The following is a 16,363-nucleotide window of genomic DNA, read 5'->3' as shown; positions in this document are numbered from 1 at the left end:
CAATTGAGAAAAAGCCAGGAAAGTTTTTTCATATGCATTAAGGTATTACTCAGAGCTAACTCTACAAGAGTTATACAGCTGACTTTTTTTGAGACAGGGTCTGGATCTGTTGCCCAGGCTGGAGTACAGTGGCAAGATCTAGGCTCTCTGCAACCTCCACCTCCTAGGCTCAAGCCATCCTCCCACCTCAGTCTCCCAAGTAGCTGGGACTACATATGCATGCCACCACACCCTGTGAATTTTTGTATTTTTGGTAGAGACAGGGTTTCACCATGCTGCCCAGGCTGGTCTCGAACTTGTGAGTCAAGCGATCCGTCTGCCTCAGCCTCCCAAACTCCTGGGATTATAGGTGTAAGCTACTGCGCCTGCCATACAGCTGACGTTTAAAGCAAATTTAAGTCCATCCTTTTTCATATCATAAAACCTTTTATCTGAAACATTTAATATTAATCATCTTTTACAACTAGTGCAGGCTCAACTTGGTCCCTTTATAAATTAACAAAATAAGCTGGTAAAAGTATGTTTTATCAAATTCCTTTATAACCATATTTTCCTGAATAAAAAAGTAAATAAACTAGTGAACTTTTTTTAATAGTTTCTAATCAATTTCAGTATCTGGTTCTCATAGGCTGAAACAATGCTACAATGACTGGGTTGCACAACAGTCTGGGGAAATTATTTTGCTTGTTTGTTGCCCAGGCTGGAGTACAGTAGTGTGATCTCAGCTCACTGCAACCTCTGCCCCTCAGGTTCAAGGGATTCTCCTTCCTCAGCCTCCCAAGTAGCTGGGATTACAGGCATGCGTCACTGCACCCAGCTAATTTTTGTTTTTTTAGTAAAGACAGGGTTTTACCATGTTGCCCAGGCTGTTCTGTAACTCCTAACCTCAGCTGACCCACCCGCCTCGGCCTCCCAAAGTGCTGGGACTACAGGTGTGAGCCACCACACTTGGCCAGGGGAAATATTTAAATAAAAATTATTTTCACTAAAAGATTTAAGTATTGTACACAAGCATCATCGGAATATTTATATCAGAGTTATCAAACTTTTTCTAATAAAACAGTGTTGTGTTTTAAAAATAGTGACTCCATTTTAAAAGTCATTTTTCTCAAGCCTCCAAATAATTATTTTCATGAGCCTTATTTGCAAACTAAAACATTACCACCTGATTTATTTCAAACATTCACTAACCATCATTATATTCGACTATCTTAAGGTGCTTGGTGCCCAACACAAAGCCTGACACAATCTCTCATCATTTTGCAGTTTCAATATGCTTTGTTCTCGTCCCAAATACTCATATTCTGTTGTACTACTATAAGCTATTATATAACAGGAGGTGGGGAAAATTTAAAAAATACTGCAGCACTACCAGCCATTTAGCATACTGAGTTCCCACAGTTGCTTAGTGGGTGTTCTGAAACTAGGCCATTTTCTAGTATTAAGAATTTCAAACCACTACTTCCAAAGTACAGAAATAAATGTCTTCAAGATTAAATCATAAAACCTTACTATTTTAAGCTGCCTAGTATATAAGCATCCCATTTCTATGAGTTTAGAGTTGCAATTAGCACATGGTAGATAAACCAATATTTATTTTAGGAGCAAAATAACTAGCTCTCCTACCTATCCTTATAGTCACAGAATTCAAGAGATCACAATATTAAAATAAAATGTAATTTATTTGAACCAGAACTAAAGCTCTGGTGAAATTTTGAATTCTATATTGCAGATATATACAAACCCAAACTGAATTAAATATAATCTATTTCAGGTCACCCAATCTGTCAGACACCACATACTTTTAGCAAAGAACTATGACTTTCAACCTAATTTTCCCAGTCCAGTTAACCAGGAAATGCCAAGGAATTAAGCTTATTTTCTTTAACAGAATAAAAGTTGAAGAAATACTTAGCTATTTTGTCTTATCAATGCAACAGGTTGTTTTCATTAAAAGTGGATCAAGAAAAATATGTTGCTACTCAATTTTACATATTTCATAGCAAAGTAAACAAAGAAACACATAAGTATAATATCTACCTCTACAAATTACAAGGTAGTATATTATACTGCACTGATTCAGTATTTTCAGATAATTGTTTCAACTTAAATTTTGTTCAATAAATACTGTTACCTACTATGTTTTACCTCATTAAGCAAACCTTTCCAGTAAGAAAAACTTAACACAGTAAAAGTTTTAAATTGTATCATTTTGAATGGTATTTTTCCAAAATACATGAGGTTATTAACAAAATTTACTAATATCCAATAACCTCTTCTTCATGATCCTAGATCATTATTTTTTATACTATTCTATGTATAAAACAAAGTGTCTTGTAAGATTCTACGCATGTTTGTCATAACATTAGGTTGCTATAAACTGCTGTTTTTACAAAATGTCTTGCATCTGGCTTTTTGAGTTTTTCTTCTGCTCTTATTTTCAACTCTCTTATGCCTCTAGGAGTAATTTCAGTCCTTTTTACATTTGGTTACCAAACTTTTAAAAATTGTGCACTATGTGAGAATAAAAATGCCTGAATTAAGGCTTGAAGGACTCTAAAAACAGAAAATGTGTGTTTAAAAACAAGAACATTATGACATCTCTTTGTCCTTCCTTTGGGCCTGTTCAGTTTGTTTTGGAGCTGTAGACTATTCATCTAAAACTAATTTTCCACTTGGAACCTACAAAGTCTAGACATTGTATACTGGTGGAACAGTAAATAAGACAGACATACTCAATGCTCATCTTAAGGCTTACAGTCTAGCAATAAAGACAGACATCAAACATATCATTACAAAAATAGTGTTATAAAAAAGGAAGTACAAGCACTAGGATACCTTCAAACAGAAGAACCTAACTAGGGATGAATGGAAGGTCTCCCCAAGTCTGGGAGACAAAATTGAGGCCTGAAGGGTGATTAGAGTTTAGCCACATGAAGAGTGCATGAGGTAGTAACCAAGCCGATGACACCAGATAGTTTTAGCTTCCTAGTAAGTAATCTCAAGATAAATGAGGTGTAACAACATGTTTAAGGCAATTGCTAAAATATTAATATTTTAAAAAGAAATTTCTCAGATTTCTATAATAAAAATAATTAGAAGGATCAAGAAATGCAAATGAGTGTTTTAACACAGAAAACTATGGCACTCTGCAGGGAATGGAGTCTGGGATATCAAAATTAGGCCTCACGTGATAAGCCCTGGAAGAAGTATTAAATTATATTGCATGAAAGGTCAGGCGTGGTGGTCCATACTTGTAATTCCAGCACTTTGGGAGGCCAAGGCAGGTGGATTGTTTGAGCTCAGGAGTTTGAGACCAGCCTGGGCAACATGGCAAAAGCTAGTCTCTACAAAAAATAGAAAAATTAGCCAGGCATGGTGGCACACACCTGTAGTTCAGTTACACGAGAGGTTAAAGTGGGAGGATCACTTGAGCCCAAGGAGGTCAGGGCTGCAATGAGCCCAATGATTGTGCCACTGCACTCTAGTCTGGGTGACAGAGCGAGACCCTGTCTTGAAAACAAAAACAAAAATTACTGCGTGAAAAAGAGACCCTGTCTTAAAAACAAAAAAACCCAAAAAATACTGCGTGAAAAATTAGTCAATTCTCAAGTTCAGAGAACTTTTAAATCATACAAGACAATTACAAAGCCTGCTTCTAGGGCATAACTGTTGACCATACAGTCTGACTTACCTAAAGAGTGGCACTGTCAAGTAAGTATGGAAAGTGTTTTTTAAAGTGTACTCAAAAAAGAGTACATTTTAAATGATTATACAAAAAAAAACTTTACCATGAATTCTAAGAAAGTTCATAAATGTTACTCTTAACATGATACATAAATGCTGAGATATTTAAGTACTGCTTTTTAATTTTTTTTTTTTTTTTTTGAGACAGTCTCACTCTGTTGCCTAGGCTGGAGTGCAGTAGCACATTCTCAGCTTACCACAACCTCCACCTCCCGGGTTCAAGAGATTCTCCTGCCTCAGCCTCCCGAGTAGCTGGGATTGATTACAGGTGCCCGCCACCATGCCCAGCTAATTTTTTGTATTTTTAGTAGAGACAGGGTTTCGCTACGTTGGCCAGGCTGGTCTCAAACTCCTGACCTCAAGCGATCTGCCCGCCTCAGCTTCTCAAAGTGCAGGGATTAGAGGCGTGAGCGACCACGCCCGGCCTTAAGTATGATTTTGAAACGTTATCCAAGTTCTAAGCCTGGGAATTATTCCCCATGTTACACTGATATTTCTCCTTGTATTTAATTAAAATATTAATGAAAAATAGGTGAAAATTTTTCCCTTCTTTTCACAGGTGTTGAAGGTAAAGTTTTAAATAATAGTTTGGTCAACATTAATACAGATCTGCAGTTCAAAGCCCAAATAAAATTAGGAACATAAGAAATATTGTTATTAATAATAATATAAGCTTTAATCGAAGTCTACCATATGACCTAATATTATTACTAGAATCCAAACTGTTATTCTTCTCTAATTGTCCAAGTGGACCTAAACATATCTAACCTTTGTGCTTTTACTACCCTCCCCTATCCTACTTATTCCTCAAGAGTTCATTCCAGTCCTGTCCTCCAGTATTGCCAGTTATACGTGCAGTGTGAGTCTTAACTCATCTGAGTTTGCCAGTGTATACTGCTGTTAAAAGCATGTGTCACATTGTTTAACAATTAACTATTGACTTGTCCAGTTCATGCAACAAACTCTGAACTTACTGAAAGAAGGAAACATATTTATCTCTGTATCCAGAGAGCCTGGGACACACATGGCATTCAGCAGAAGTTCCATGACATTGGTGAATGTGAAACTGTAGTTACTAAGAAATATTTATGGAACAAAATTGAAAAGTTAAAGACTATTTGCAAGACTGAGAAAGTACTGAAAGCAGGAAGAAGTGTTATACAACACAAAACTGGAAACTGAAAAAAACCCAAATTTAACTGATCAAATTAACTCCAAGTTCTAGAAATTATGTGTCAAAACAGGCCATTTCCACTTTACCTCCAAGACATTAGAAAAACTAAAAGAAAAAAATATTTATCTTTGTCAGCTGTAAAATTACTTAAAATTATAGGACTTTTAAATAGTAATTGAGGGCAAATAAAGTATTTAAATGTTAGAAGTCTTCCTAGTGCTATCAACAAAAGATAGTCATGCACAAATAATTTATAAAAATATTTCAGGTTCATTTCACATAGGGACCAATTATACCCCTTTTTAAGGTCTCCTGTAATGTTTTAGCTACAAGCAGTACGTTCACTCTTTCTCATAAATGAATCCTTACCTTTTAGAGCATGTACTACTTTTTGCAATCACTTCTGACCTTTAGAGAAGTTCGAATGAGATATACAGTGTGAAAATGAATTAGTGTTCTTTTAAATCTTGATAAAGGGAACTGCATGCTTTCTCAAGAAGCACATATGCTACCATCATCTCAAAAGCTTAAGGATCGTGGTAATTAGAATATCCTTTTGTGTGTATAAACTTTGCTTTGCTGAATTAAAGATGCTATGTTAAAAAGCTGAGACCCAGGGGAAATACCAAACAAAACCAGAGTGAACATTAATTTATATTAAACTAATTCAATTATATATTTTAGAACATAAAAGTTTCTCAGACTTATGTATGTTTCAATCTGTAATGATTAACAAACACTTTTAAGAACACTCTATAATATATGAAGTTCAAGCATACCATAGGTCATCTGTAATTTAGAAATTATTCAGATTTTAAAAGTCAGTTTACACAGTCGGAAAATATAAAAATTTACTATATTAAGAGAAAATATTTCAAAAAAGATCTACAGGGCACAACTTTGATGCAGTGTAACAAGTAAATGAAACAAAATTCAGAAGGCCAAGCAGTTAAAATAGGGGATTACAAGGATAGCAGATGATGTATGTCCATAAATTAGTCTAAGATTCAGCCAACACATAACGCACATAACGCATGCACAACACATAACGCATGAAATATAGGTCTACCAACAAGCAAAAATACCAACTCACTTAATATTTTAAGTACTCATTTAAGTATCACATAAAAGTACTTAATGTATAATTCTACTGCTAAATTACAGTTTCCATTTATTCATCTATAGCAAAATACCAATCCCTACTAGTCTCATTAAGAAATGTCAAAATATCCAATTTATATTTAAATTTCCTCTGCTAATTGATATTTTATAAACAAGTAGCAAAATTCTTCCAAGTCTAAGTTATAAATCTCAGAACTCACTGAAGGATTTGTGCGTTAACTTGTTTTGTTGTTTTTTACTGTTTGGGGTTTTTTTAAATCTTATTTTGTTATAAGCATTAACCTTAAGGCTTTTTCATACATGAAAGATACATGAATGATATAGTAAACCAAATTCTAAAGATACATTTCACTTAATCTTCAGCCTCCAAAAATATGCATCCTTATATCTACATATAAAGTTTATATCTTTTAGTTAAAACACAGATTTCTGTATTTAAATATTTTTACAAAAAAAATCAAATATCTGAACAGTTTAAAGAACAGTCTTCCAGAAATATTAAATGATACAACAAATATTGAAAATGAGCATATTTTTAAGGTAAATATAACTATAATTTATCCACCTGTATAATAAAGAATTTCAACTTTATTCACCCATCCTCCATAATTCATACAGGTAAGCCAAAGCAATAACTATATCAATCACTATTGGGAAGCCATTTTTGGAAACATTCCACATAGAATTCCAGTTTATGTCTCTCTGATGTGGAGAGAGAAAAGTCATTCTTCCCTGACCCAAGTCACAGAAAAAAGAGTAACATTTTAAAGGCGTAATTCCAGCAAGTGTGACAAAGGAATTTGTAATTTTCATGTTTCTATTCAAACATGAAATGTTTCAAATTTCCAACTGGCTTGTAGTTCACAAGTTGATGCATGACCTTTTACTTGCTACAACTACCAGAAAAACAGCTCTGATGAACTTTCTGAATACGGTAGTTTAAAAACTAAAAAAAAGAGATCTAGCTGCAAACTATTAATGTATATTTTAACATCACTCTTTAATCCATAATAATTTATGAGAAAATTTTTTAAACTTAAAAATTATATTAATAATGAGTGATCAGAAAATAAATGTCAACTTTTAATGTAGCTGTTTCTTCAAAAACTGAAGGGGGAATGCGGCGATGGTTAATGGATATAAAAAACAGAATGAATACGATCCAGTATTTCATAGCACAACAGGGTGACCATACTCAATAAATTTAATTGCACATTTTAAAATAACTGAGAGTATAATTGGATATTTGTATCACAAAGGGTAGATGCTTGAGATGATGGGATACCTCATTTACTCTAATGTGACTATTATGCATTGTATGCCTGTATCAATATCTCATATAACCCATAAACACCTACTATGTACCCATAACAATTAAAAACTAAAAATAAAACTGAACAAGCACCTTGGGAAAATGCAGTACCCTTAAAGACATGTCCATAATTTGAAACTGGGATTTCAATATTGTTTTATATGTTGGCTTTATATTAAATTTCAGACATTTGAAAGTTACAAACCTTAGACAAAACTTTTATTTAGTTTTGTCTTTATTTTTGTCTATTTTTCAAATGTGTATTTATAATTACATAAAAAGTTTACAATATACTTTATGTCCAAATAAAGATAAAAGGTTTATCATACTCAGTCTAAGTTCCCTATGTGGAGAATGGTCATTTGCATACTTTATTCCTAAAATTCTTTTCACTGTCACACAGCAAAACATCAACACTTGATAAATTCAAATTATAAATATAACCTTAGTGAATGTTACAAATTGGATGTAAGAGCTAAGTCTCTTCAAGTACACAGTAACAGTTCTACAGCCCACGGCATGGAGGATGAGGGTAAAGATTAGTAAGTACACTAATAAACTGAGGTCTTTAAAATTAAAACTATTTTTCAGTGGTGTTGCTGCATTTAGTTACAAAAACACTTGGTTACACAAATATACCTTAAGATTCCGAAAACCGTAACAAAAAGCTTTTGATATAGTAGTCCCTCTTGAGTAGAAACTAGACGCACTCGGTATCTAAGAAAAGTATACGAAATGACACAGGTGTAAGCCTAGACACTGCTGGTAGTTATCACGCTGGAGGCAAATACTATACTGTCCACATCTGCAACCTAATTTTGCTTCAGCATCCCCAGAGACTTCGAAAATATTTCTTTGGGTAGGTTGCAAAACAGTGCTTCCTCTTTTATTCTCATCACCCCCATTACGATACAAAGCAACAGACAAGAAAAATCAAACTGCCAACTGTAAGGGCTTAAACACACACACAAAGCATCTTTCTAGCTCCCGAATCGGTATTTATTCCACCTGTTTGTAAATCCATAATTCCACAATAACACAAACTGCCTGCTGAAAGAAAGGAAGAAAAGAAAAATAAAGAGGAAAAAGAAAGAAAAGAAATAAAGAGAAAGAAAGGGAAATTAATGCTTTGGAGTCATTACTCTTCCACCTAGGCATGGGGGGAGGGGGATGGTACAAAAACAATGGATATTGAGGGGCTGGGGAAAAAATCGTCTTGCCCCAAAGACTCTTATGTTATGAGCCTGGGGGAGTCGGGTAAGAGTGAGACTACTTTTCCTCTCTCCCTTAAAGCTGTGCTATCACGGGGAGAGGTTGCCATCGGGCATGTTCTACTAGGCGGTCTCGAAGGGCTACAACTCGCTTCGCTAGGCAACACACCCAGAGCCGATCCAGCACTCTTCACTCAAGGGTTTTTAGGGAGAGGAGAACGGAAGAGCAAGGTAGACTCTAGGGAGGGGGCGCGAAGAGACCCCACCCTGTATGACCGCCGCTGCGCCCGGGCCCTCGCCAACGATTTACACGACTCGGGGCGCCCTGCGGACTGGGCCCGGGGCCCCCGGGAGCCGAGAGGAGCGAGACTGTCCGCCAGGCGCCCCCGGCCCGCGCCCTCGCGCCGGCTCGCGGTCGCCCAGACGCTGTCCGGGCCGCCCGCCGCTGCCGCCGCCGCCGCAGGCCCGGCCCCGGCCGCTGTCAGACCCGACCGCCTTCCTCTCCGCGCCGGGCTGCAGGCTCCCACGCGAGCCAGCTCCAAGGGCCCCGCACTCCCGGAGACAGCAACCAGGAAAGCGGCGGCGGCGGCGCCTCCCAGGGCCCCGGCCCCTCGGGCCTCGCCCCGGCGCTGCCGGCTAGCGCCTGTCAGGGCGCGCGGGGCCTCCCCCTACCGACAGCCAGCCCGACTGCCCGACGGACAGGAAGGCAAGCAGGAAGAACCGACCAACAGACACCCTCCGCCTCTTCGGCCCCGGGTTACCGTCAGGAGTCCCGAGTCCGCCATCCTCCTCGCTCGCCCTCCTTCCTCCTCTTCCTCCTCCTCCTAAGAAGCGACGCTGCCCAACCGCCGCCCCCCGCCCGCCCCTCCCCCACTCGCCCCGCCCCGCCACTACTCTCGCTCCAGCCTCCCCGCCCCACCCCTCCGGCGTGGGCCCGTCACTCGCTAGGCAAGAAAAATGGGCGGAGCCGGGGCAAGACAAGCTGCCCAATCAGAGACGGGCAGTGCCGCCAGCTTCTCCCTCTCCGCCCTTGTCCTTTCCTCAGTTCCTCTACGCCGTCTCCCGCCCACTGGGCGCCGCTGGCTAGCCGGGCTACAGAGTAAGCCTCCGGCAGGGTAGAGTGAGAACTCCCCGATCGGAAGTTACTGTTGAAGCTAAGGCGGCCATAACTGATAATGGCAAAAGGAGATTCCTGGCTTCCTGTTTCCAGGGTGACGTAGATTTTTTTTCCTTCGCCAGTCTCACCGTTACCCGGGGCAACAGCTGAGCCGTCTGGGAAGGGCTGCATCTGTAAGTAAGCCCAAAGAGGTACTGTGGGTGACCACACATCCCATGTTAGACAAGTTAATTCATACTCTGGACTACACGTCCAGTTTCCTGGCCCTTGTTTTACTGAGACGTCTGGTCACTTACGGAGATGGACAAGTTTAGGGCTCCGAAAATCCCTCTCCTGCCCGGAAGTTGCATTTGGCACTTCCGAATAGGGTCATGGCGGAAGGGTGTTAATAGCCTGGCCGCCCGTGCCCCCAGGGAATGCCTATTCTTGACCTTAGTTGCAAAGTGAGGTGAGTCCCTGGGCCCCAACCAGTGGGCCGGACCTGGGCCGGACGGTCCCTGTGGGGACGGAGCGCTGAAATGGCGAGCGGGGCTCAGGGCCGCTTCCGTTGGAAGGCGGTTTTCTTTCCGGGCTGGCCTGGCGGTGTCCCGCCCCACCCCCCCCGCCCCCGTGAGGCTCCCTGTGGGGTGAAGCCGCCCTAGCCCTGCCAGAGGCAGCCGGGCCTGGAGGACCCCAGCGGGGAATGGGCGCGGACTTCGGGGCGGAGCTCCTAACTCCGGCAAAATGGAGCTCTTGACCACGCCTTCGCAAGTTCCTATTAAGTACTTTCACTCTTTGGCCTTTGGAGGGAGGAGAATTCGGGAACTTCAGAAAATCATTTTCCACCTTCACCTATAAAAGGAAAAGATGAGCCCCTACCACCAGGGCAAGACCTCAGTCTTTTTCCCCTGCCACCTGCCTTCCCATTCTGATTTTTCCCCCTTTCCGCGTCTCTCCTTTGAGTCTTTGTAAGCTTTGACTGCGGTTCTGGTGATAGGATATACTATCCTAATCCTGCAGGTCTACAGTTTCTTAAACAACGTGTTGAATATTTTTGAAAATACTGTATTGCTTTTATATGGCGCTTTACAAAGTTATCATACATTATCTTATAGTTTCTTCTGTATGCTTGAGTCAAGAACTCTCAGTCATCTTGGTAATACCGGGTTGGATGCTTAAAGCTGCAGCAAAAAGACCAGAACTTTCAGGTAAAATTGAAAATTGTTAATATCCAGCCAGTCAACGATACGGATGCAAACCTGCCTTCTGACTTAATTTCTGCTTCCTTAGTACTTACACGCCAGCCAAAATGAACTACTGTTGTTTCTTTGCGGTTAATTACTGAAATCTGTTGTAGCACTCACCTTTTGTGATTCTGTATCTGATTCTGTTATCCGTGGAGATGTGGTTCCAGATTCTCCCCAGCAGGAAGTAATTTCCTCTGAGTTTAGCATTTTTTGTACGCCTTTTATGACAATCAGTATGTTATATATATAATAGCGCTTATGTTTTTAGCTTCACTACCATGTCTGCACTTAAATAGAATGGTTTGTATCAGATTCGTCTTCCTGTCATTTTCACCATGCACATATTATTTTGGTAAATACTTACTGAAAGTTTGAATATATCGAGTGTCTCTTGGATGCCCAAGACACTTCCAGCCAAGTTTTAGAGACCTTCAATTTATCGGAAATTCAGCTGAGTGCCTGCTACTCAACGTTTTTTTACGTTTCCCCTGTGAAGTCTTTCTGACATGATTTTTTCCCCAATGTTTTATTATGAAAGTGTTCATATATTTAAAATATGAAAGAATTAAATAATTTAATGAATATTCATGTACCCATCATGTATATGCAGCAGTTAACATTTTGCCATATTTTTTTCATTCCTCCCCACTTTTTCATTGTCATAAAAAGTTGCAGACACTTATTGTTAGGCAAGACACCCTTGAGATTTCCAGCATGAATTTCCTAAGAATTTTGAAGTTCTCCAGCAAAACACAATATCATTATTACAGCTGTTTTGTAACTTTTAAAATCTAGCCCAAGTGCTAATTTTCCTAATTTACCCAGGAATATCTTTTATACCTTCTCCTTCCCAATGCTGCAAAAAAAAAAAAAAAAATCAGGATCCAGTCAAAATTTTTCTTTAGCTTTAATGTAGTAGAGTTCCCCCATCTTTTTTTTCCCCCTGTGACATTGGCATTTTGAAGAGTTCAAGCCAGGAGTCTTTTTGGAAATGGGCCCCCCTTTTTCATTCTTGTAAACCAGGAGTTAGTCTAGACGCTTAAGCTGAACATTTTTTTTGCAAGGATATGTCACAGTATTCACACTTTTCTAGTCATGACTAAGCCTTCTCAAACGCAGCTATACGCACCTTTGCTGTGAGTTGCTGGTTAAATCCATCTCACTTCTCAGCATGCTTACCCCTCTCCAGTGTCCTACAAAGAAGAGGGTAGCATTTAATCCTGTGTGTATAGAGTATGTGTTAGTGCAATGGGTTGGCAACATAGACTGACTACCTTTAATAAAGTGTTGCTGCTACTTTGCCTATTCTTGGAGCTGATGCAATGAATTTCTGCAGTAATGTGTACTGATGTCAGCATAGTTTATGAGTTTCAACTCCTGGCACCCTGCAGACATTGTTGAAAGATGTGTGGGCCCTGCAATTCAAATACAGATGAATCTTGATGTTATCAAAGCAAATACCAAGGCAACTGTTGGCCATCTGGTCACATTCCAATTTAGGCAATGTTATTTTTCTCACTGAAATTCTCATGCAAGTCTTAATTGGTCCTGGTGTTTTTATGATAGCTTTTTGGTAGCATTAAGCAGAGCCTATTAAAAATTGCAAAATCAAGATTATACTTAACACTTAGTACATTAGATACGTTCTCTGCCCAATGGATAGAGAAGTGTTTGTGGAATTTACTTCATAATCACAAAGGGAAAACTCAAGACTGCCAACCTCGTATACTCCTCCTAGCCTAGACTTATATTTGATCATGAAAGATAAGTGAAAGGAAAATACTGCACATAAGGGAGCGGAAGAAAATGCTCTGGGAGGACAGAATTTCTTAGATTGGTATAGAATGTTTTTAGCCATCATATTGAAAATTACGTAGTGCATTCTGTTAGTTGCTTCCTTTGTGTAGAAGGGAATTTGCTTGTGTGGAAATACTCCAGATTTAAGTAAGGCAAAATAATATACCAATTAAGATCACAGGTTTTAGCATCAGACCTGGGTTTCGGGAATAAGACTATTCAATAACTGGATGACCTTGAACAGCCTACTCACTCTATTAATAATCTATTAAACAGCGCCTTGCCAGGTGTGGCTCACACCTATAATCCCAGCACTTTGGGAGGCCGAGGCAGGTGTATCACTTGAAGTCTGGAGTTTGAGACCAGCCTGGCCAACATGGCAAAACCCCGTCTCTACCACAAATGCAGAAATTGGCCGGGTTTGGTCACGCACACCTGTAGTCCCAGCTACTCAAGAGGCTGAGGCACTAGAATCGCTTGAGCCTGGGAGACAGAGGTTGCAGTGAGCTGAGATTGCAGCACTGCACTCCAGCCTGGGCAACAGAGCGAGATCCTATCTCAAAAAAGAAAAAAAATAAAATTAAAAAAAACGAGCCTTAAAACCATTAAGGATTGTTTTACAGAATTAATTCAAATATATATAAAGTGCTTTACCTCGGTTTATAGCACATGGAATGCAGTCAGTTTATGGTAGTTAATAACTTCTAAAGCAATCCAGTTAGGGGACATATTGAATTCAGGCACATATTGACATTGATTATTTAGTGAGTGAAGGAATGAATCTACGACAGTAGTTCTCTTAAGTTTAATGTGGGGGACTTAATTAAAAGTTAGGGTCCGGCTGCTGTGGCTCATGCCTGTAATCCTAACAATTTGGGAGGCTCAGGTGGGCAGATCACTTGAGCCCAGGAGTTTGAGACCAGCCTGGGCAATACGGCAAAACCCTGTCTCAAAAAATACAAAATATTAGCTGGGTGGGGTAGCATGTTCCTGTAGTTGCAGCTACTTGGGAGGCTGAGGTTGGAAGATCACTCGAGCCCAGAAGGTCAAGGCTGTGGTGAGCCATGATCGCACGACTGCACTCTAGCCTGAGCAACAGAGCGAGACCCTGTCTTAAAAAAACAAAAAAAGAAAGAAAAAGTATTCTGATTCAGCAATTCTGATTTCTGAAGAACTCCAGAAAAATCTGTATTTTTAATAATTGTACAGGGAGTTTTGATGCAGATTATTTGGGGACTGGGCTTTAAGAAGCACTCCGTAAAGTATCAAACAACTTTTCTCTTTCCTTGCACACTGTTGAAATAGCTAACTAAATATCTCAGGTGCTAAGCAAATACTTTTTTTAAAAGGTTAATAGCTAACATTTTTAGGACCACTGTCTAGTACTGAATTTTGAAATAGGAAGGGTTATTAGAAAAAGACATTTTGCATGAGTAGGATGTATCATTACTAACTTAATAGTAGTGTCTGCTACTGGGTTTTCCCAGAGCCAGTGGCATCATCCAAGTTCACCCAAGAAGAATTCCCATTCTTAGGCCTAGGTACATTTCAGAAGCTAGACACCACACATTTTATTCACATGAGCTTGAATTAATTAGCTAAATTGAACACGTTGCAACATTTTTCTACCAGCAGATGCCAGATAGCAAAGCAGAATAGAATCTGCTGTAGTCTCCGACATATGACATATGATGTTACTTGGCATCTCCAGATAAACATTATCAATCCAAATTAAGCATTCTGCTAGCATGTGGGCAGTTGAGTAAGAGTGAGTATTACTACTTTATGTTTGCTGAAAAATGTATTCTTTCTGGGCTCCCCTTTTCACCTTTTTCTCATATTTACATTCAGAAATCTAGTATGTTTTTGAAAATTCATCTATCAGTTAACCACAAGTCTTGGATAAGACAAAAGATAAAAATTTTGTTATTCTACCATTCTCACCACCCCCTCTCAGAACCCCCACACTAGGCAGGTTGAATTTACTTTAAGGGACCCAACTTAATAAATATTCATAGAAGAAAAATACTCTTTACATAAAGTATCCTTTACAGTCCGTGGCCATGATTGCTCCTGACTACTCCTTCAGTTCCCAGAGATTGTATTTTTGCATCTCAATGCCCATTAATGATAAAATTAGACAGCTTGGCATATGTTTTACTGTAGTTGCAAAGTCAAATGCCTACAATGGATGGGCAAGTAAGGTAAGAGGGAACAATAGGCGGTAGGAAGCACTGGAGAATTCCAGAGCATGTGCTTACCTAAGTGAAGCATCACTTCCCAGCCCTAGCCAAATTTTGCCATGTTGAAATGTGGGCTTGACGTTGCCAGATTTGTCAAGTGGAGCTAAAATTTGGATTTTTTGTGAAATTTCCTGATTTTTAAACATTGGCTCAAATACTTTTTAAATACCTGTAAACCAACAAAATATTTAAGTGGATAGCATCAAGGGTTACCAGTTTATGACATGTATGTTTCTTAACATGAAAGCATGAGTGGTGCTTTTGTTGAGAATCTCAAAATGCTTCAGAAATGTTTTCATTTTGCCATATGTCAACTGCATTTACTTCTCTAGGTTAGGTAACAAGTCACCTTTCGTCATCTCCATCAAAAATTCAAGGTAGGTTCTTTTAGACAACAAGCTTCTGTTCCCTTGATTACAATTTTAAAGGTTTTAACCTTTGCTGCCCTTTTAAAAGTTTGTTCACATTTTCTCAGCTTTGAGTTCTATTATGAAATAGGTTTGCTTTATTATACTTTTTAAAACATCTAAGAACACAAGTTGGCAGCACATACTACTTCAAAAGTAAGTAAGTGAAACAGGTTTTTAAAGAAAAGCACCTTTAAATAGATCATGCTATCTTATAGGTACCATGATATTTATGAAGATTCAAAGATTTTTAGAGACAGAAGATACCTTATGGTAATCTAGAACAAGTCCTTTATTATAGCAATATGAAAATTAGTCCTGGAATAATAAATGTCATACTGTATTTCTAAGGACTTTTACATCCACTTATCACTTGAACCTTACAACCCAGGACAGATAATAAACATGTTTTGTATGAGAAAACCAAACCTCTGGTTGGCTAAGAAATGTATTCAAGGTCACACAGCTAGTTAGCGGCATGGCCAGAGTACAACCATGTACCCCATTTAAAGTATAAATGTGAAATAGAGTACAACTAGTTAGCACCAGAGAGCAACCCTGTACTTCATTTAAAACATAAAGGTGAAATAGATTGATTAGAAAGAAATGACAGACTCTAGTATAAGCTTCTGTTTTATTTAAGTCACACATTGTTTTACTGTCATAGTTTATTTAAAACACATGGAATCCTAGGATATGCTGGAGGATTCTATTTCTAACTTTAAAACTGGGGTCTTGTACAATTAGCATAAGCTGATAAGTTTAGATACATTAATAGAGGGAAAAAGGAATTACAATGAAGATGTAGTGACAGGTTAGGAGTAGGAGGCACAAATTATGGAGGATAAACACATAGACCCATGGAATGGCTCCTTGGGGCTCCCAGCAAAGATCAAATACTAGATTAAGGAGACTTGGTGTGGGGAGGACAGTTTTAAAAACATCCGAATCCCATCCTGAACATTTTTAGAAACCAAGACTTGACGTTGGCATCCACAGTATGTTTT

At 39.0% G+C, this 16,363-nt stretch overlaps 2 protein-coding genes across 16 annotated transcripts in view; one reads left to right on the top strand and one right to left on the bottom strand.

Moving 5' to 3' along the window:
* Positions 1-9,458, bottom strand: part of SHOC2 (SHOC2 leucine rich repeat scaffold protein) — a 93,654-nt gene extending 84,196 nt beyond the window's left edge. Inside the window, exon 1 of one of the 5 annotated variants that reach the window (XM_054521814.2) lies at positions 9,328-9,458. The gene's annotated coding sequence lies outside the window, so the exon portion shown is untranslated. 5 annotated transcript variants of the gene reach the window in all.
* A 38-nt stretch (positions 9,459-9,496) lies between these two features.
* Positions 9,497-16,363, top strand: part of BBIP1 (BBSome interacting protein 1) — a 20,610-nt gene continuing 13,743 nt past the window's right edge. For 2 of the 11 annotated variants that reach the window (XM_054522846.2, XM_054522847.2), the window contains exons 1-2: positions 10,778-10,870; positions 15,282-15,326. Coding sequence is in view for 7 of the 11 variants with exons in the window: in XM_002821144.6 (XP_002821190.2) it covers positions 10,834-10,870 (37 nt within the window). In the remaining 4 variants the exon portion in view is untranslated. Of the gene's footprint in view, positions 10,132-10,164; positions 10,445-10,777; positions 10,871-15,281; positions 15,327-16,363 lie in introns of those variants that run through there. The other 9 variants (XM_063727741.1, XM_002821144.6, XM_054522841.2 and 6 more) reach the window with 9 other exon arrangements.

Source organism: Pongo abelii, chromosome 8 (assembly GCF_028885655.2).
Source record: "Pongo abelii isolate AG06213 chromosome 8, NHGRI_mPonAbe1-v2.0_pri, whole genome shotgun sequence".
NCBI lineage: Eukaryota > Metazoa > Chordata > Mammalia > Primates > Hominidae > Pongo > Pongo abelii.
This window is presented reverse-complemented; position numbering and strand designations above follow the sequence as displayed.